The sequence below is a fragment of the Coregonus lavaretus genome, assembly GCF_964263955.1.
Source record: "Coregonus lavaretus genome assembly, chromosome: 38".
Classification (NCBI taxonomy): domain Eukaryota; kingdom Metazoa; phylum Chordata; class Actinopteri; order Salmoniformes; family Salmonidae; genus Coregonus; species Coregonus lavaretus.
In genome coordinates this window covers 6,321,562-6,343,573 of record NC_140025.1, presented here as the reverse complement: position 1 = coordinate 6,343,573, position 22,012 = coordinate 6,321,562, and the positions used below count along the sequence as shown (strand labels likewise).

The 22,012-nt window shown below is 45.0% G+C and overlaps 1 protein-coding gene across 4 annotated transcripts in view; it reads left to right on the top strand.

Annotated features, from left to right (window-relative positions):
• The window catches only part of nlgn4xa (neuroligin 4 X-linked a), a gene marked incomplete at both ends in the record, with an annotated part of 51,579 nt that extends 30,384 nt beyond the window's left edge, over window positions 1-21,195 (top strand). For 3 of the 4 annotated variants that reach the window (XM_084155155.1, XM_084155154.1, XM_084155156.1), the window contains 3 exons: window positions 11,664-11,849; window positions 16,087-16,876; window positions 20,301-21,195. In XM_084155155.1, coding sequence (XP_084011281.1) covers window positions 11,664-11,849; window positions 16,087-16,876; window positions 20,301-21,195 — 1,871 coding nt within the window. Of the gene's footprint in view, window positions 1-11,663; window positions 11,850-16,071; window positions 16,877-20,300 lie in introns of all 4 variants that reach the window. The other variant, XM_084155157.1, reaches the window with a different exon arrangement.
• Window positions 21,196-22,012: the final 817 nt, after the last annotated feature.

Genomic DNA, 22,012 nt, shown 5'->3' with positions numbered 1-22,012 from the left:
GTGTGCGTTGAGGTGATGGGCTGTGGTTGTGGTGTGTGTGTGCGTGGAGGAAGAGCGGTACTTGATGAACAAGGGGATTTAATGCTTCATGACCCAGATCCGCACTGAGCAGTGATGTTTCCCCAGTGTGTTTGTGTGTGTGTATTTGTGTGTGTGTGTGGTGAGGCTCAAAGTAAAGTGAAGGAAGAGTGACATAGACATTGTGTGTGTGCATGAAATGGTGAAGCTGAAGGGAGGAGTGACTGGGACAGCTGTGTGTGTGTGTTTGTGTGCGCATTTGTGCATGTGGGTGTGTGACATCTGGGACATGTGGCAGAGCGTGTGTGCTTGAGCTGCTCTGTATCCCTCCTCCTCCATCACTGTCACACAGCTGTCCCCTACCTGGACGACCTGTCATTCAGGTATATTATATATATCAGGTACATTATATTATTCCACAGAGTCTGTCATCCTTCCTTCCTTCCTTCCTTCCTTCCTTCCTTCCTTCCTTCCTTCCTTCCTTCCTTCCTTCCTTCCTTCCTTCCTTCCTTCCTTCCTTCCTTCCTTCCTTCCTTCCTTCCTTCCTTCCTTCCTTCCTTCCTTCCTTCCTTCCTTCCTTCCTTCCTTCCTCCCTCCCTCCCTCTCTCTCTCTCTCTCTCTCTCTCGCTCTCTCTGCTTGTACTCCTACTTTCATGCTTCACTATGTACCTCCCACCCCAACACACACCCAGAGGCTTGATACCTTTGACACCTCTGTCGTACTACAGTACTGTTTTGTCATACAGTACATGCCATCTGTAGCTACAGCCTCAGATAACATGTACTGAACATGTGGAGAAGCTGTGTCCAGTCACAGAGTGTGTTCATGGAGCGAAGGGTTGATGACTTGTCTTTCTCATGTCACAATGACAAGCACAATAAACTAAACTAAACAGATGCAAATGGAGATTTATTTTGTAAACGCTTTACATTTTTCCTGCATATCATTATCTATTAATTATCTACCATCATCTATGTATACTGGATAAAAAATGACACTTAGTATTAAGATCTGTTTGGGATTTTTTTTACTGAGGGATTAATAACAGCTAGATAGGGATGATCATTTTATTAGACTTTGGGTCCATTATCCATGCAAAACTCATAGCACAGATTTGCATGATACCGTCCAAATCATCATAATCATCTCTGTGTCCTTGCGGAAGGTCCAAAAGGTCATTCTGTCTATATGACTAACCGGCTAGCATCATACCCCCGATGTTATGGAAAAGAGTGGGTGGGTGAAGGAGACCGTTCCTTCCTCTTCAGTGGTCGTGTTTGGATGCATGGAGGTTTGTCAGAGATACTGCGTACTTCATGCTCTCGGTCTCCTGGCAGAATATCATCAGTCACGTGGAGTGCTGTGACTCGGATGATTCCAGAATGTTGTCACATGGAGTGCTGTTCTGAGACTGATGATTCCACAAGCCTTAATGATATGATGTGGGAGTCAGAGGAGCGCAACAGCCCTGCCTCAGGCTGAGGGGTAATGGATGTGTCATAGATGCCATGCAGGCACAGAATGACAAGAAATAAGTAGGAATGGCATTGACTCAGGCAGCAGGGTCGTCAATAATATGATTTTTAGAGTGGGCAATACTTGAGAAGTCATATGCCTTGGAAACAGACAGAGGTATCAAATCGTCAGGGGTGGCATTTAGTATACTGTTATTTTTTAAATATTGATTTGGCTTTGGTTATTATTTTATAAATTCCCAGTAGGCATACAGAAATTAGGCTTATAGGTACTTAAGCTGTGGAACACACTATACTTGTATTGTACCTCACACTGCAGCATGTCCTGTAAAACAGTTGCTACTGTAATGCAGTTCAGAGCTGTGGGGCCTAGGGAATGTTTGTGCAGTTCTGAACTCTGCAAGCAGTGCAAATGTCTCTGGTCTGGTGTCCGATAGATTCTAATTACCTCTGCACAATTTAATGAACATACGCTGGTGGATCACGGGGGTTGTACACTAACTCCATGGATGTAACCAATTGCACTCTTCACGGTTGGGAGAAATGTACTGCTCCTCTCTCTCTCTCTCTCTCTCTCGCTCTCTCTCTCTCTCTCTCTCTCTCTCTCTCTCTCTCTCTCTCTCTCTCTCTCTCTCTCTCTCTCTCTCTCTCTCTCTCTCTCTCAATGTATTACGGAACTTAATTGATTGTTAGAGGGAGGAAAGGTGCTCAAATCTCATGGACATTCTGAGGTATTTCAAATGAGCTGTTCTAATGGTACAGATGTAGGATCTTAATTTGAGCCCAGCAGGAATATAATCCTGCAGCAACAGGAAATGTGAATTATTATGTGGATTATGATTAATGGACATTTTTTGTAGGGTTTGACACGTTTTTCATTAGGGCAAATCAAGTCTGACATTTTAAAGTGGAAATTACAGACTTTAGAAGCCTTTTTAAACCTTGAATACACTACAAGTTCGCATGTGCAGGAAAATTCTCAGCAACAAAAGAGTGATCAAATTAAGATCCTACATCTGTAACTTTCTAATAATGCAGAAAGAGAAAGAGAGAGAGAGAGAGAGAGATTGTACTGCAAGAGTTATTGTCACATTATTTGAATGAATGTTATTCATTAAAAAGCACAAATGAATGAATATTATTCATTCAGTCAAAAAGCAAATCAAAATGTTAATTTCCTCTTGAACCTCATGAGCCTAATGTTGCTACATTCTTTGATGTTGCCAAATCCATATATTTTCATGAAGGTAACAGAAATGCTGCTGTTTTGAACAGTGAGACATTTGGCTTCATACTGAGAGAGAAGTCAGCTCTCATCAAAATATGTCTCTTCAAAAACCCATATCAGGTCTGCATGTTCATCAACATCAAATTGCTTCCAGGAAATAAACACATCTACATCTAAGAGTTTTCCAGGTTAATGAATCAATCATCAATCCCAACTTTCCATCAAAGCAGAACACGATGACAGGATGTTTTTTCCATTTATTGTTACTAGTATGAATTGTTTACTTAGCTCCTGATTTGCCAACCCAGAGTGACCTGTAATCTTTCCCCTTATCACAAACCTCGAATATGGCGGCTTTAATCCAAATTATTCTGTATAGCCCCTGGCCTGCCTGCGCAAACAGAACACACACACACACGCATCAGCAACCACATTAAGGCACAGCCTGCTGAATGTGTAAACGATGACGGCCGGGGAGGAGAAGAGAAAAAAGAACTGGGAGGAAAATGTCCACATTTGTCTTTTTCACTCATAATTATAATGCCATTTGGAGTGTGAATAATCGCTCTGCTGTCATTTTAAATCCGCCACCATTAATATGGCCAAATTTACCAGCGTCAGTGAATGCACTTTGACAGCTGCTATGTTTTGCTTCCCCGGGTCGCTGTCTGTCAATCACAGGAGATTATGGGTAAATACGACCAGCCCACCTGCCTCTGATGTACTCTAATTATGTACCATGATTATAGACTCCAACTGAGTGGCGCAGTGGTTTAAGGCAGTGCTAGCTGTGCCACTAGAGAGCTTGGTTCGAATCCAGGCTCTGTTGTAGCTGGCCGCGACCGGGAGACCCATGGGGCGGTGCACAATTGGCCCAGGGTAGGGGAGGGAATGGCCGGCAGGGATGTAGCTCAGTTGGTAGAGCATGGTGTTTGCAACGCCAGGGTTGTGGGTTCGATTCTCACGGGGGGACAGTATGAAAAACACAAAAACAAATGTATGCTCTGGATAAGAGCGTCTGCTAAATGACTGAAATGTAAAAACTGAATGAGATAGATAGCAGGACAATGCCTGTTTTCTTTGCATGTTTTACGTCCCCATTTTGCACATTTTCACATTTTCACACACATTATTCTGTTGCTATATCAAACAAATAGATACAGGCTCTATTTCTACATACCCACTTGACAAGATAGACTACATTTGTGTATGCTGGATGTAATGTCTTTCATTGTGATGGGGTTATTTGGTGGCTTGCAGACATACATCTATAAAGGATTCTAAACCACAAAACAGACATTTGCATAGTGAGTGTTGATATGACAGACTGGCCAGTGATGACAATGTTGTGAGAGTTCCCAGCTCCCCGGGACTCGCCAGAGAGATTAATTTTTGACAGATACAGACAGAGGTTGGTTTGGAGATATTCACTGACTGCGTCCCTAATGGCACCCTATTCCCTATATAGTGCACTACTTTTCACCAGAGCCCCTATGGGATAAAGGGAATAGGGTGCCATTTGGGATGCTAGCCAATCACTGGCTTCCTCTGAGCTAGCTGTGGCTGTGACCTGACCTCGTTGAGCAGCTAATTCCAAACATTCCCCCTCACATCTCTCCCTTTGATAATTACCATTTCATCTGGGAGCCATGGGGTGGATTATTCTCTGGACAGAGAGCACAATTAGACACTATTACTGTCACAATGAATGTCTGGATGGATAGACGCCAGTCAGAGCTTTTTCTTCCTTGCTCCCATGTGTTCTGTTGATACAAAGAAAGTTAGGCTTGTCAATTCAATACCAACTATGGTTTGTTTGGTCTTGGTGAAAGACAAGGCTTGTAAAAATGAAAAGACTTGTCTCTCTCTATTAAGAGAGGCGTACAATAGGAAAGGCCTGTGCAATTAATTGGTCAGATCAAGATGTAGATACCGGGTATGAGGCGAGCACCAGCTGGTGGCAAGAAGCTTGAAAAAATACTGTAATGTTTGGTGTCAAATCAAAATATACTGCTCCAGAAATATAGCAGCTACATATTCTCTGTGCATTGACTTCCATTTGTTTACGGACATGATACAGCAGTGTATTATACACTGAGTGTACAAAACATTAAGAACACCTTCCTAATATTGAGTTGCACCCCCTTTTGCCCTCAGAACAGCCTCAATTTGTCTGGGCATGGACTCTACAAGGTGTCAAAAGCATTCCACATGGATGCTGGCCCATGTTGACTCCAACGCTTCCCACAGTTGTGTCAAGTTGGCTGGGTGTCATTTGGGTAGTGGACCATTCTTGATACACATGGGAAACTGTTGAGCTTGAAAAACCCAGCAGCGTTGCAGTTAAATATTTTGTCTTGCCCATTCACCCTCTGAATGGCACACATACACAATCCATGTCTCAATTGTCTCAAGGCTTAAAAATCTGTTTTTAACCTGTCTCCTCCCCTTTATCTACACTGATTGAAAGGGATTTAACAAGTGACATCAACAAGGGATCATAGCTTTCAACTGGATTCACCTGGTCAGTCTAAGCCATGGAAAGAGCAGGGGTCCTTAATGTTTTGTACACTCAGTGTATGTGTGTCACGCCCTGACTCAGGGGACTCTTATATGTTGAGTCAGGGTGTGTATATTCTTTGTTGTTTATGTTCTATGTTGTATATTCTAGTATGTGTGGATCTATGTTGGCTGGTGTGGTTCCCAATCAGAGGCAGCTGTCGCTCGTTGTCTCTGATTGGGGACCATACTTAGGCATCCTATTGGCACTGTCTGTTGTGGGATCTTGTTCCGGTTAAGGTTTGTTGTATCTGCCTTAGGACTTGTTGATAAGGTAATAAACATGTACACATATCACGCTGCGCCTTGGTCTGACCCGTCCTTCAACGAACGTGACAGAAGATCCCACCAAACAAGGACCAAGCAGCATGCCGAGGAGGAGCAGAGAGGATGGACTTGGCGGGAGATAAGAGAGGATCTGGCAAGGCAGATGGAGGCCCTGAAAGGGATCAGACCCGAGAGGCAACCCCAATATTTTTTTTGGGGGGGGGCACACGGTGTGGACGACGAGGCAGCAGGAGGCCGTGAAAGGGCGGATCTGCAGGTTAGGAGAGGAGGCCACCATGTTACGGGGGCTGTTGGTTCAGAGGGAGCAGGAGTTATTCGGTCAGAGGGAGGCGCTACAGGAGGCTAAAAGGGAGAAGGAAAAAGTAGAGGCACGGCGAGAGGAGCTGGTTAGGCAGCAGAAGGAGCGGGGGTTAATAAAGGAACCCAGTCCTGCTCCTCGCACCAAGAAAGTGGTGCGTGTCACCAGTCCGGTCCGGCCCGTTCCTGCTCCCCGCACCAAGCCAGTGGTGCGTGTCGCCAGTCCGGCCCGGCCCGTTCCTGCTCCTCGCACCAAGCCAGTGGTGCGCGTCACCAGCCCGGCCCGGCCTGTTCCTGCTCCTCGCACCAAGCCAGTGGTGCGCGTAGCCAGTCCGGCCCGGCCTGGCCTGTTCCTGCTCCTCGCACCAAGCCAGTGGTGCGCGTCGCCAGCCCGGCCCGGCCTGTTCCTGCTCCTCGCACCAAGCCAGTGGTGCGCGTCGCCAGCCCGGCACGGCCTGTTCCTGCTCCTCGCACCAAGCCAGTGGTGCGCGTCGCCAGCCCGGCCCGGCCTGTTCCTGCTCCTCGCACCAAGCCAGTGGTGCGCGTCGCCAGTCCGGCCCGGCCTGTTCCTGCTCCTCGCACCAAGCCAGTGGTGCGCGTCGCCAGCCCGGCCCGGCCTGTTCCTGCTCCTCGCACCAAGCCAGTGGTGCTCGTCGCCAGCCCGGCCCGGCCCGTTCCTGCCCCTCGCACCAAGCCAGTGGTGCGTGTTCCTAGTCAGGTCCGGCCCGTGCCTGCTCCTCGCACCAGACCAGTGGTGCGTTTGTCCAGTCCGGCACGTGCCCGTTCCACCGGTGCCTGGTCCGGCACCAGTCAGCTGCTCCACTCCGGAGCCAGAGCAGTCCGCTCCACCGTTGCCTGATACAGCTCCGGTCAGCTGCGCCACTCCGGAGCCAGAGCAGTCCGCTCCACCGGGGTCCAGTCCAGCTCCGGTCAGCGGCTTCACTCCGGAGCCAGAGCAGTCCGCTCCACCAGTGCCTGATCCAGCTCCGGTCAGCGGCTCCACTCCGGAGCCAGAGTAGTCCGCTCCAAGGGTGCCTAGTCCAGCTCCGGTAGGCGGCTCCAGTCCAGACCATGACGTCAGCCCCTCTCCAGGTTCGGGGTCTCCCACACCAGGGTCCAGACAGGGCCTGGCGTATCGTGGGAGGAAGGAGAGGGGAAGTAGCACGCCGAGGTCCAGACCAGACCAGGGGCGCAACAGGGAGGCGGAGAGTTAGAGGTCGTCACGCCCCGAGCCGGATCCGCCTCTGAGGCGGAATGCCCACCCGGCCCCTACCCTGTTATGTTTATGTTGTGCGGTCGGAGTCCGCACCTTTGGGGGGTACTGTCACGCCCTGACTCAGGGGACTCTTATATGTTGAGTCAGGGTGTGTATATTCTTTGTTGTGTATGTTCTATATTGTATATTCTAGTATGTGTGGATCTATGTTGGCCGGTGTGGTTCCCAATCAGAGGCAGCTGTTGCTCGTTGTCTCTGATTGGGGACCATACTTAGGCAGCTTATTGGCACTGTCTGTTGTGGGATCTTGTTCCGGTTAAGGTTTGTTGTATCTACCTTAGGACTTCACGTTTCGTTTGGTTTGGTTTGGTTTGTTGTTTTGTCATTGTGTTGATAAGTTAATAAACATGTACGCATATCACGCTGCGCCTTGGTCTGACCCGTCCTTCAACGAACGTGACAATGTGTGTGTTGTGCTCTTAGCCTACCTGGCATCTGGCCAATAGGCTAGCACAGTATGTGGAAAATCTCTTGCAGACCCATGGTGTGTAATCGGTGCAGTCGTCCTGTCAATGCACAGCATGGTTCCACAGGATCAATGCCATTTAGGTAAAGTGTCGAGCACAGGAGGTTGGTGGCACCTTAATTGGGGAGGATGGGCTCGTGGTAATGGCTGGAGCAGAATAAGTGGAATGGTATCAAATACATCAAGTGATTACAGTATTTGGACATTTCAATGAGAATACATGCATTTGGCATAATACTGTATCATAGGCACACAGTATCAAAGAAAAACAACTGCATGAAGATTGTAGCTAGTACTTCCTTTTAATGCTTCACTCACCTTCATACTCACAGGATTTCTATGTATACACAAAACACAGGTAATGCATTCTGGAATAAATACCCCACCAAAAAATTCCTTAGGCAATGCATGACTCTGCTACTACCCAGTATCATGCAGGGGAGAATGAATGAATACTTTATTATCCCATAGAGAAATTTGCTTGGTAGCATCACATTTTACCGGACACTCTTATCCAGAGCAACTAGGGTTAAGTGCCTTGCTCAAGAGCACGTCGACAGATTTTTCAACTAGTTGGCTCGGGAATTCGAACCAGCGATCTTTCGGTTTCTTACCCAACGCTCCTAACCGCTAGGCTACCTGCCGCTACATGCTTGGTAACATGGATGGAGCCCTTTCCTAGCCGTTCAAAGTGGTATTAAATGACAGTGTGGCCAAGCAGACCTGTTATGTCACTGCTGCCATTCAAACCCCAGATCTGTCCAAGCTGTACTGTTGTGAGGCTGAATGATGGCTGTCCGACTTACATTAAGCTTGCAGCCCCTGCCCTGCCGCAGCATCAGCATTAGTACAAGGCTGGCTGAGAGAGAGAGAGAGAGTGTTAGAGAGAGAGAGAGAGAGAGAGAGAGAGAGAGAGAGAGAGAGAGAGAGAGAGAGAGAGAGAGAGAGAGAGAGAGAGATTAGTCTGATGGTGCAATGGGACTGATCTGCTTCTTATCAAGGTCTCCCTCTAAAGGCATCAGTCGGCTAGGCGAACCGAACGAGTGTGCTCGCATACTCTCTTAAAAGACCTTCGCTTGAAAAACAAGAAACAAGCGTCAATAGTACTATTTGGCCATTTTGAGGCACCATAGCCACACACTTCCTCAAAATAGTCAGAATTAATTGAAGATAACTGAAGAAATCTGTCATTAATTTTTACGTTTTTGTCGAGGAGATCTTAATCGCCCAATCTAACTAATATGTTTGGTGCAGTATTTCTCAATTTAAAAATGTGCATGAAAACGAGTCGTCTCTCGTTGAATGACAACATAGACTTTATTGAAGAATCCCTACACTTGACCAATCACGGACAAAGGGGCGTAGACTTCGGCTCCCGAACTTCGGCTGGCCAAAGTCCAAAAGGGAAAGAAAATGTCACCTAATGTCGTCATAATAGGCAAGAAACAAGCGTCAATAGTGGTCCTCTGTAGCTCAGCTGGTAGAGCACGGCGCTTGTAACGCCAAGGTAGTGGGTTCGATCCCCGGGACCACCCATACACAAAAATTTATGCACGCATGACTGTAAGTCGCTTTGGATAAAAGTGTCTGCTAAATGGCATATTATTTATTTATTTATTTATTATATAATATATGCATAAACCGTTCCGAATGCGGACGCCATAAGCCAGAGACATCAAAATACACCAGAAGGACATCGTAATTTCTGCGACGACCCTGTGATATTGTTTTAATAATATTAACATTCTACTTATTGTGAGGCTGACCCTGCAATATTTTGTTGTGATATTAACATTTTACTGCATTCCGAGGCAGAGTAAGATCAATACTAAAATACTTTGTGAAATATATTGCTGAAGGAATATTTTATTTCTGAAGAATATGTTTGATTGGCTAAATATTTATGAAGGTTTAAGCTGTCTTGTCTGTGACAGTGAATTTAATCAGGCATTGTGTTGCACTTCTTTTGATACAGATGAAGATAGGTTCTTATATGCAATAGGCTCTTCCATGCAAAGCATTGATATTGATATTAAATATACTAGCATAGCGTGTTTTTACAAGCTTTGTAATATCAGTTATAACAGCTATCAATATCAGTTAAAATAGTAGAAAGAGTTTCAAAAGCTCATGTTCATAATACATCTTAATGCAATGTTCTCCTCAGTACTATCCACATCAACTTCTTTGAAATGGAAGCTTTCACTAATCTTTTCACACACCCTGAGGAGTTACTGGTGGGCTATCCTCTCTGCACCGCTTCCCTTCTCCCCAGCTCCTCTTCTCAGACAGACATGGTGAGTGGAGACTGAGAGAGAGTTAGAGAGAGAGGGAGGTGGAGAGAGAGGGGGAGAGAGAAGGAGAGAGAGAGAGAGAGAGGGGAGCAAGCTGAGGCCTGGAGGTCATACACCCAGGAGTGTGAGTCCTGCCAGGGGCCTTGTAATCCAACAATCCCCTCTGCTGCTATCCCCTCCACCACCCATCTATCCTCTCCCTACATCCCCCTATCCCCTCCACCCCTCCTCCATCCCCCTATCCCCTCCACCCCTCCTCCATCCCTCTATCCCCTCCTCCATCCCTCCATCCCTCTATCCCTTCCACCTCTCCTCATCCCTCCACCTCTCCTCCATCCCTTCCACCCTTCCACCCCTCCTCCATCCCTCCATCCCTCTATCCCCTCCACCCCTCCCTATCACAGGGCCACAGGACACCTTTCTTCTTCTCCCTCCTCCTCCATTTCCTCCTTCTCTCCATCTTTTTATCGGATTTGTCATGTAGCCTGTAGACTGCTCTGTCTGGGCTCTCCCCCCTGGGATGGAGGCTGAGAGCTGAGAGCTGAGTCTGTATCCCAAATGGCACCCTATTCCCTACCTAGTGCACTACTTTTGACCAGAGCCCTGGCTGGCCTGGGGGCTGCCTGTGCCAGGGACTCGGCCTAGAGATCCAAGGCCTGGCGCTTGCGAGGACCAGACACCTCGGTGGCCGTCTCTCGCAGACTCTAAAGGCCCACCACCTAATGTGTTTAGACAAATCTGCTAATTTGTCAACAAGTTTCTGATTTCGACAAGCATATCAACAAGCTTGTCTATCTGGCCTGACACTCGGCTGTATAGAGTCGAATCCAATTCAAAGCCATGTGGTTGAATTCAGACTATGAAAAAGGAACTTGCCTTCTCTCTCTGTCTGTCTCTCTATCTGCACATTCGACTGTATAGTCGCCAAACCAAGTGAATGTTGACTATGAAAAGGAGCTTTGCCTCTCTCTGTCTGTCTCTCTGTCTTCTCTTCCGCTACTCTCAGTATAATGGTGGTTCGGTTAGAAGCACTCCAGCCAGCTCAGGTTGAATGACTGAGGGAGTACAATCCTACATTATCCAACATTATCCTCTTGGTCTAAACAGCAAGGGATGATTCCCAGGTCATTAGGAACCACTGTGACTTACTGAAGAGTGTTGCTATTTGACTGGATAAGAAGACTAGAAGCATGCAGGTGTCGCTGACTTGCTGAGTGCTTCAATTCTTATGAATAGAACAGTAACAATTGGTTCCATAATGAGCGTTCCTTGAGAATGCCAGGTAACTCCTTCCTGTCCCTCTGTGTTGTACAGGCCATTTATACCTGGGTGGGGTCATCCATTATTTCACTGATCGTTGGAACTTACGTCAATGTGTTCACATCACATTTACCTCCATCCATTGTGGTGATACATATAGTGTAAGACGGGCCATTACTGTATGTTTTGAGACACACCCCCTAGGGATGTAAGTACTGTTCTTTGTGTGTGTGTGACTGTAACTGTACTGTGTTTCCTTGTCACATGGTCCCAAAGACAACAATATCAATAATGAAAAGTGTTAGCAGGTGCAATAATGTATTAATTTAAATTCAATTTCCTTGTATTTACACTTCATCCTTTATTTATGATTCATTTGCTTTATGATGCATTTCTAAATCACCACCAGGCACACCTCTGTTCCAATGACAAGCTGTTTTTAGAGGGAAATCAAGAAGCAGGTGTTCAATGAGTTTGTTCTGTCTCTTGTTGTTCACACAGGCTTCCTAAGCACAGGGGACCAGGCAGCCAAGGGGAACTATGGACTGCTGGACCAGATCCAAGCCCTGAGGTGGATCAAAGAGAACATTCAGGCCTTCAAAGGAGATCCAAAGAGAGTGACAATCTTCGGCTCTGGTGCAGGGGCATCGTGTGTTAGCTTGCTCACTCTCTCTCACTACTCAGAAGGTATGTATCGGGTATTTTAGCCCCCCAAAATATTCCCTTACCTCCTTGGAAATCATTGAGATTATATTATATTGTTTGAATCCTTAAAGTCAGTGGAGTCCTTTAAAAAAATTTATGAATCATAAAATGAATCATTCTCGGCGTCTACTGTGAGACTTACACTGCAATGAATGATTATTAATTAAATTAATATGGTCGTATGAACTTCAGCTATCATTTTAGAATGTAGGAATTAAATAAAGACCTGTGGGGAAATGTTTTATTATATTTATTGCTTTATTCGATAGATATCAGCAGAGGGATTTTGTTTTCAAATAGGAATATCTCTCTCACTGAGAGGGTATGGCAGTGCCTATTCCCTATATAGTGCACTACTTTTGACCAGTGTCCTATGGTGCCTGATCAAAAGTAGTGCATTAAATAGGGAATAGAGTTCAATTTGGGATGCAGCCTATGAATGATTTAAACAGTCAGGATACACCACTATGACTTTTCAGAGAACATGTAGCATCACATTTCATCGCCACATGACAGAGATAACAACTAGAGTGTGTTCACAGGTTCACCCAAGTGTAAAATATTGCCTACCTCAGTCACTAGATATTTGTGTGACCAGCCAGAGAAAAGTGGTAGGTGGATATCAAGAATATTAGAATGGTTAACCGCCGTCACATTATAGTACATTTACATCTCTCTGTTTTTTATTATCATTAGAAAATAGTATCCTAGAAATGTGAGTGTCATTAACTGTCATAGTCGTTCTCCTCAGCCCAGTGCACACCACAGTGTAGAGAGGCAGACAAAGTCTACGTCCCAAATGGTATCCTATTCCCTATAGTGCACTACTTTTGTTCTGGTCAAAAGTAGTGCAATATATAGGGAATAAGATTTCATTTGGGACGCAAACAGAGATAGACAAATGAATAGCTAGCTGTGCGTTCTCTCTCTCGCTCTCTCACTCTCTTGCGCTCTCTCTTTCTCTGCAGCTGAATCTCATCAGGAGCTATTTGAGTAAATGACTGTGAAAACAGCATTACCTAATCAGTCTCCATAGGGCAAAACCCCAGATAGATCTTAACCGGCACATCTCGCAACTTCAGACTTTATTTCCATCAATATAAATCAATATCAGTTACGGCAGGAAATGGACATATCTTGCACTCGTCAATGGACTTTAATTTCTCTCCATGTCCGCTGCTGGTACTGAGTGACAATAGTGAGAGTAACCTCAGGGGATAACATCTAGTTCTGAATTATGTCCAATAAAAAACTGAAAGCAGACACAGAAAGCAGAGAATTCTTCTTCCATCTTCGTTCTCTCAGAAGTCCAATTCAAACATTTGCCATTCATGGTCCTACTTCCTGTTTTTAAAAGTGTGCTACTGTAGGTCATGTGAGATGATTAGAGGACTGTGTCTGCATGATGCCTCATTTACTAGGTTTTAGACTGGGCTCTGACACTTTTGAACCCAGCTTTCACTGGATATACTATCAATCAACTAGTTTTTATTTTATTTATATACACTTCCATTCAAAAGTTTGGGGTCACTTAGAAACGTCCTTGTTTTCAAAAGAAAAGCCTTTTTGTCTGTTAAAATAGCAACAAATTGATCAGAAATACAGTGTAGACATTGTTAATGTTGGAAATGGCTATTGTAGCTGGAAATGGCTGATTTTTAATGGAATATCTACATAGGCGTACAGAGGCCCATTATCAGCAACCATCAGTCCTGTGTTCCAATGGCACGTTGTGTTTGCTAATCCAAGTTTATCATTTTAAAAGGCTAATTGATCATTAGAAAACCCTTTTACAATTATGTTAGCACAGCTGAAAACTGTTGTGCTGACTAAAGAAGCAACAAAACTGGCCTTCTTGAGACTAATTGAGTATCTGGAGCATCAGCACAAACCAGATGGGATGGCATATCGCTGCAGAATGCCGTGGTAGCCATGCTTGTTAAGTGTGCCTTGAATTCTAAATAATTCACTGTCAGTGTCACCAGCAAAGCACCCCCACACCATCACACCTCCTTCTCCATGCTTCATGATGGGAACCACACATGCGGAGATCATCCGTTCACCTACTCTGCGTCTCACAAAGACACGGCTGTTGGAACCAAAAATCTCAAATTTGGACTCATCAGACCAAAGGACAAATTTCCACCGGTCTAATGTCCATTGCTTGTGTTTTTTGGCCAAAGCAAGTCTCTTCTTCTTATTGGTGTCCTTTGTGTTGGACCGCAGAGTGAAGGAAAAGCAGCCGGTTGAGAGAATGCCAGGAGTGTGCAAAGCTGTCATCAAGGCAAAGGGTGGCTACTTTGAAGAATATAAAATATAGTTTGATTTGTTTAACACTTTTTTGGTTACTACATGATTCCATATGTGTTCTTTCATAGTTTTGATGTCTTCACTATTATTTTACAATGTAGAAAATAGTACAAATAAATAAAAACCCTTGAATGAGTAGGTGTGACCAAACTTTTGACTGTTACTGTGTATATATATATAGTATATGAGCTGATAGGGATGGAAAAAGACACAGGTTGGGAAGTGATATTACCAGACAGAGTCAGGTATCTTCTTGTCCCTTTTAGCCCAGTAGTTGTCCCTCCTTAAAGGAATAATCCACCCAAAACTTATAATTTGGTATTTGTTTCGTTAGTCCACTTTTGATACTGTCCCACCCAAAATGTTTTGCATGTCAGAAATCAAGTTGTCTAGATAGAGAACTTTCAAAACACCAATTTCCACATCATCATGATGTGATGCGCTTTGCATTATATGATGCATTTTGCATCATCATGAAGATGTGGTAAGTTACAATTAGCGTTTTGAAAGTTCTTTATCTTGAAAACTTGATTGCTGACATGCAAAACATTTTCGGACTGTATAAAACGAATACCAAAATATAGTTTTTGAGTGGATTATTTCTTTAACATCCGCCACCCTGGTTCCATCACTCACACTAGGCCAAACATTTTACCAATATCCCCCAGAACCAAATCCCTCTCACGTGATTTGGTTCTGGGTTACCGAGGTTAGCCCAGTAGCCTATCACCTGGATTGGTGTTGTGAATCGGATTTGTTGTTAGTCAGGCAGCTATGTTCCTGTATCACTCCCGTTAGCCATACCCAGGTGGCATGGAAGCCATAGCCCCTCATCGCTGCTCCCTATGTAGGACATGATCTGTTTCTGTTTCATGGCTCCACAGGCACGCCTCAGTAAGCAGACTGAGGTAAACACAGGAAGCATATGCAACATATTTAAATTCACTTCTGGTGAGTCAGGCTTTAACTGATTTCTTCATCCAAATAGCAGAGGAAATGGGGAAATTAAGCTAAATAAACCTCCGTTGCTAACTAGGCCTTGCGGGAGATGTCGGCTTCTGCGGCTTGGAAACATACACAATGATATAAATAGAACTTAGAAAATACTGGGAAAAAATGTAACATACAAGAAGTGTTCCTAGTGTGCTGTGGCCTATTTGCAGAGTGGCAGTGCCAGGCAGATCGTGAAGCTGCATGCAGCTCCAACATAATTTAGGATGAATAAGTGGCCCGAGGCCTCATTGCAGAATAAACAAATGTGTCTTTTATTTTCAGTTTGATTAATTTATTATGACCAGCGTTGACAGGATGTGGTGTCCCTGTCCCAGTCCTTAATCATCCTTTTGCTTCATCTTTTGTCAGTATAGGATAATATGCAGTCTAGATGGATCTGTGTCTGATTTGTATGGATCTGTGTGGATGTTACAGACGTAATGTGTATGTATTAAGCTCCCGAATGGCGCAGCGGTCTAAGGCACTGCATCTCAGTGCTTGAGGCGTCACTACAGACGCCCTGGTTCGATTTCAGGCTGTATCACAACCGGCCGTGATTGGGAGTCCCATAGGGGGCGCACAATTGGCCCAGCGTTGTCCTGGTTTGGCTGGTGTAGGCCGTCATTGTAAATAAGAATTTGTTCTTAACTGACTTGCCTAGTTAAATAAAATAAATAATCATGCAAAACATTTTTCACTGACTATAGCACTCACCGAAGATGTTACATCAGAATTATTTAAAGTAATACCAGAAAATACCAATTATTTCTATACTGCGTAAATACCAATGTGGCTGTTTCGGGTGTGTATGTATTATTTTAGCACTTTCATTGCTAAAAGATTTTTACATTTGTGAAAAACACCAAACACCATGTCTGAGATTTGTCGTGTCTAACATCAGTTTTCTCCCCCTCAGATCTCTTCCAGAAAGCCATCATCCAGAGTGGTACAGCTCTCTCCAGCTGGGCGGTCAACTACCAGCCTGCCAAGTACACACGGATGCTGGCTGAGAAGGTGGGCTGCAACATGCTGGACACCATCGACTTGGTGGAGTGCCTCCAGAGTAAGAACTACAAGGAGCTGATCGAACAGAACATCTTACCCGCAAAGTACCACATCGCCTTCGGCCCCGTCATCGACGGCGACGTCATCCCGGATGACCCTCAGATCCTCATGGAGCAGGGCGAGTTCCTCAACTACGACATCATGCTGGGGGTCAACCAAGGCGAAGGGTTCAAGTTTGTGGAGGGCAGCGTGGACAGCGAGGATGGCATCTCGGCCAACGACTTCGACTTTGCCGTGTCGGACTTTGTGGATCACCTTTACGGCTACCCGGAGGGCAAGGACACGCTAAGGGAGACAATTAAGTTCATGTACACTGACTGGGCCGACAAGGAGAACCCCGAGACACGGAGGAAGACGTTAGTCGCACTCTTCACCGACCACCAGTGGGTGGCTCCGGCCGTAGCCACAGCGGACCTCCATGCCCAGTATGGTTCGCCAACATATTTTTACGCCTTCTACCATCACTGCCAGAGCGACATGAAGCCTAGCTGGGCTGACTCGGCACATGGGGACGAGGTGCCCTATGTGTTCGGGATCCCCATGATCGGACCCACGGACCTGTTCAACTGCAACTTCTCCAAGAACGACGTCATGCTCAGCGCAGTGGTTATGACCTACTGGACTAACTTTGCCAAGACAGGGTAGGTTGTCCAATTCTCTTTTTCTACTGTATGTCAGATTGTTTATTTGAAGTGGATAAATATCCGACATGGATCGAGAAGACACGTAGCAAGTTATGGGAGCATAGCTTCAACTACACTGAACAAATCAGTGCTTCTATAAGTATTGTAAATGCTTTGGTTTTCATTAAGGCTTTGCAGTTTGCAAATATCACTTGATATTTGGATCACGTCTTTGTTTCCTGAACCCTGGGATTAACCAGGTAGCAGGATGTTTGCGACCCAGTCACACTGAAAATTCATTTTAAGGTGAATAAATAAATGATTGAACAGCTTCATAGGCTGTGGCATTCCCTCCCCCAGCTCTCCGGCTTGGCTAGCGTCCACCTGATGCCAGTTCAGCAGGGGATAGATTGGCAACGTTATTGGCATGGGGAGGCTCTTTTAGTCTGAGTGTTTTTTGCTTTCCCGTAGTGCTGCTTCAAACAAAGCAGGAACCCAAAGCAAATTCATCGCTTCGAGAGTGTCCGTTTTTCACAAGAGTCTCTCCAACTGCAGGCAAATACTCCCGTTGCGATCCTCAATTTCCTTGCTAGATTGAGGGTTATCCAGAAAAAAGGCTCCCAACAACAGACAGGGGATTCGGAGGGATGAGAGGCATATCATTAACTACTCATCTCAGTGCTTTAATGTGTGGTAATATACAAAATAGAAAAGTACAATGCACAGGGAAGCGTTCTTCTTATTCGTAGTGGTTACAGGACTGAACAATGAGTGAGGCGTGTGTGTGTGTGTGTGTGTGTGTGTGTGTGTGTGTGTGTGTGTGTGTGTGTGTGTGTGTGTGTGTGTGTGTGTGTGTGTGTGTGTGTGTGTGTGTGTGTGCATGTGTGCGTGCATGCCTGGGTGTGTGTCTGTATTCATGCGTGTGTGCTTGAATGCGTGTGTGTTGTTTCTTAGTATACACTGCACATGCAGGCTATAGTCGAAACTAAAAATGAAGACAGCTGGGAACACATGGCAGACTGGAAAAGCAGATTTTTCAACAGTCATCTGCAAAGAGAGGCTTTGTGTCAAACAGAGGGAGATAGGATTGAATACATTTGTGAGCATCTGAGTAGATACATGCAAGTATAATGTGCAAGCCACCCCCCCCCCCCCCCCCCCCGGCGAAGAGCAGAAGCTGGGTTTATTTAAATCTGTGACTTTGCTATTTCTATAAACCTGCGACGACAAGTCTCTTAGGAGGTCTCTTGTGAGCATCTGAGTAGATACATGCAAGTATAATGTGCAAGCCACCCCCCCCCCCCCCCCCCGGCGAAGAGCAGAAGCTGGGTTTATTTAAATCTGTGACTTTGCTATTTCTATAAACCTGCGACGACAAGTCTCTTAGGAGGTGTAGACTAGCCCTCCATCTGAATGTACTTCTGTTATCACACAAAACAGATTGACAGCATGGTGGAAGCATATGTTTTATGGACCAACGCTTTCCACCTCTGTGTTATCTTCCTCTTATGAGATACATGTGAAGAGCTTGCTAAGTATTTATCAGTCCGACAAGCACGGGACGTCTGGAGTGTTGTCTTTATTGCAAGTCTTTGTCGGTGAAAATGGTATATTGTTACAGCAGGCGCTTCCATATGCTTCTATCAGGGCTACAGTCCTTAAGTGATATTGTACTGGGTTCCACATGTTTGAAGGAACATATGCACATACACTATGTATGTAACTATTACTAGACAGTCACTGAATCCATTTCTGGGAGATTAGCTTAATTTACCAAGAGGTGACATTTTGACAGTGTAAAACATGAAAAATGGGAAGATGTTACTAACAAAGACTGTAGTGTTTTAAAATATTCAGCAAGGCACTAGGGTTTGACATAAATATAGGTTAAAAGTACTGTGAGCAATATACCCATTTTGGTAACATCTTTGCAATTGTATAATGGTGAATGTGGCCCATGATGTTCAAAGAGTGATACAACCAAATGTACAGGTTCTCTCAAATAGAATGAAATAGCAAAATGATACAAGGTTAGCTTTGTATTGAATAATAGCATATTGAATCAGATCTAATTGAATCCTGCTCTCCAGGGATGCACAGACATACACCAATTTTTTCTCTCTCTGTCCCCCCTTCCATTTACAAATGAATGACATACTTAGATCCTGCTGTAATCGGTAATGACAGGATTAAACAGTGCTCCATCAGCCGGAGATACTGTCATGCTGGATTAGCCAGTAAAATATCTCCTGATCCCCTGAGACCACTGTTATCTAGTAGGCCACCTGATGGACGGACGGAGCTGTAATAAAAGCAGCCTTCTCACAGTCTCACAGTCTCTCTGTACTGTAAGAGCTCGTTTTGGAAGCAGAGCAGACCCCTGGGTACATACCTATTTTGACGTCGATCAAGTACATTTTAGCTTTGGCACTAGTCTGCCTGGAGTGCCAGGTGGGCGGGGTTTGCGGTTTTCCGCCTATTCAATCGGTTTCATTGGGTCAGGCAAGCTAAATCAAACCCAGCTAAAGTATTTGAAATGATTTCAAATACTATTTGAACCCAGGTCTGTATCTTGAAAGGTCTGATGGGTCCTGAGTGTCCCCTGATGCCTGAGTGCAGTGCATGACTCAAGATGAGGCCTTTCTTTCTGTTCAGCATTCAGCTGGACATTCCCCCTTCCCTTTCCATTCCTCTTACCCTTCCCCTCACTCGACAGTGTCAGGCTCCAAGGTTGTCGTCTCGACTGTACTCCTCGCCTCTGTCTCCCTTCGAAAGTTAATGAAATCACAGTCACAATGTCACAGGAGAGTTGCTTGATTCCAACACTGAGGCTGTCCACTATAACATCTACTTCACAATGTCAATGGGAGAATAAAAAGCCTGCGTTACAGAAAATTTTTAACATGATCTAGGACATTGGGACATTTCATACTATTACACATTTTTCCTATGAATCACAGAGGTGTTTGTTATGAACGTTAAAATGGGGGCACAGGATATGCTTTGTATTAATCAATTATATGAGTCTTGTAACTGTACAGTAGGATGACTCAGCTCTAAAGTGAATCTAATGGACAGTTTTAGTGGCCATTTTGTGACTTAATCTTCTTTTTACTTTAATGAAGATTCCCTTGAGTAGGCTTAAAGAAACACAAAAAAAATATTACAGAGTTAATAATGACCACATTGACTCACTTGGGAGGAATATAACATAACATTTCTTTCTAGTATATTTAAATATTTTGGGTCAATCATTTTCAATTTCACGAGCATTGAATTCACAAGCCTAGAGATAAAATAGTGCTTTGGTGGTAATTATTCAGAATACTGCCCTTTTCTCTTTTTCTGTCTTTTTTAAACCTTTTGTAGAATACGGTCCTGAAAATAACAATTGTATAATACATTCGTAATTACAAATGTTTTTTTATCTTCTCTATTTCAGAGATCCAAACCAGCCCGTTCCTCAGGACACCAAGTTCATCCATACAAAACCCAACCGCTTTGAAGAGGTTGCCTGGTCGAAGTACAACCCCAAGGACCAGCTCTACCTGCACATCGGCCTGAAACCCAGGGTCAGGGACCACTATCGGGCCACCAAGGTAGCCTTCTGGCTGGAACTAGTTCCACACCTCCACAACATAAACGAGTTGTTCCAGTACGTATCCACAACGACCAAGATACCGCCGCAGGACACCACCCCGTTTCCTTACACCAAGCGCTTCCCGGGGAATCGGCCATCTACCACCCGCCACCCTGGGGTTCCCTCCGCCAACACCAAGCAGACCACCGACCAGCGGAAAGGTGAGGACCTCACAGACGAATCAGCAGTGGTTATCGAGACTAAACGGGACTATTCCACAGAGCTGAGCGTCACCATCGCCGTGGGAGCCTCGCTGCTCTTCCTCAACATCCTGGCGTTCGCGGCACTCTACTACAAGAAGGACAAGCGGCGGCACGAGTCAAACCGGCGCGGGCCGAGCCCACAGCTTAACTCCGCCGGGCCAGCCAACGCGGTGGCCAATGCCAATGACATCGCCCACTTGCAGAACGAGGAGCTGATGTCCCTACAGATGAAGCAGCAGCAGCAGATGGATCACGAGCACCACCACGAGTGTGAGTCGCTCCAGGCCCACGACACGCTGCGCCTCACTTGCCCGCCCGACTACACCCTCACACTGCGTAGGTCGCCAGACGACATCCCCCTCATGACGCCCAGCACCATAACCATGATCCCGAACTCGCTGGCCGCCATGCAGCCACTTCATAACTTCAACACGTTTGGCGGCAGTCAGAACAGTACCAACCTGCCCCATGGACACTCCACCACCAGGGTATAACTCTATGTGGAGAAGACAGAGTCAAACGTCTATGTGGCCTGGCCTATGTTGGACAAACACTAAGAAAAGCGAGAAGAGTGACTGACTGTGTTTCACACAGAACTCATCTCAGTGGATGAGATGTTATTTTGCTACCATGCCTTCTTGAACAGTATATCAAAGTCAAATATGAACTTCTAATGACATGTTTGAAAAGTGAATGTTACTATAGTAATACTGTTTTTGGAGCGAAGCTTCTCGAATGAATTGAAGAGAGTTTTACCAAAAGAGCAACAAGTGGAATCATCTGCTTTAGAATGCTTGAATAGACAATACAAAACACGAAGGGTTACAGGGATGACAAGGATTACTCAAAAAGCTTTTTGTGCCATCATGTACATCATAGTACAACAACACACAATTGTACAGTGAAATACCACTCTACTGCATTGGTAAAGTATGACAGACTAATCATGGGCACTGAATTTAAAACTCCCCCCAGCCTGAAATGTATTTATGAAAACTTTGTAAAAAACTATAAACAGTATATAGTTGTGAGTAAAAAATAAACAAAAAAGAGTACTTTAAAGAGCTTATATTGTTGTTTGAGTTTAACTATGGCTTTTCCAAGCGTGTTCTTTCTGTTGAGGTGTGTGTAAATAAACAGTATCAATCATTATCCATTTTTTTGTATTAAAATCTGTTTAATTGTTTTCACAGCAGCAGAAAAAAAGTGCAAACACTATCCATTTTGGGAGCATACTGTGCATCGTCTAGACAACCATTATAACGTCCTGTGTATCTTTTGTATCCATTTCTGACACAATGCATGTCTGAG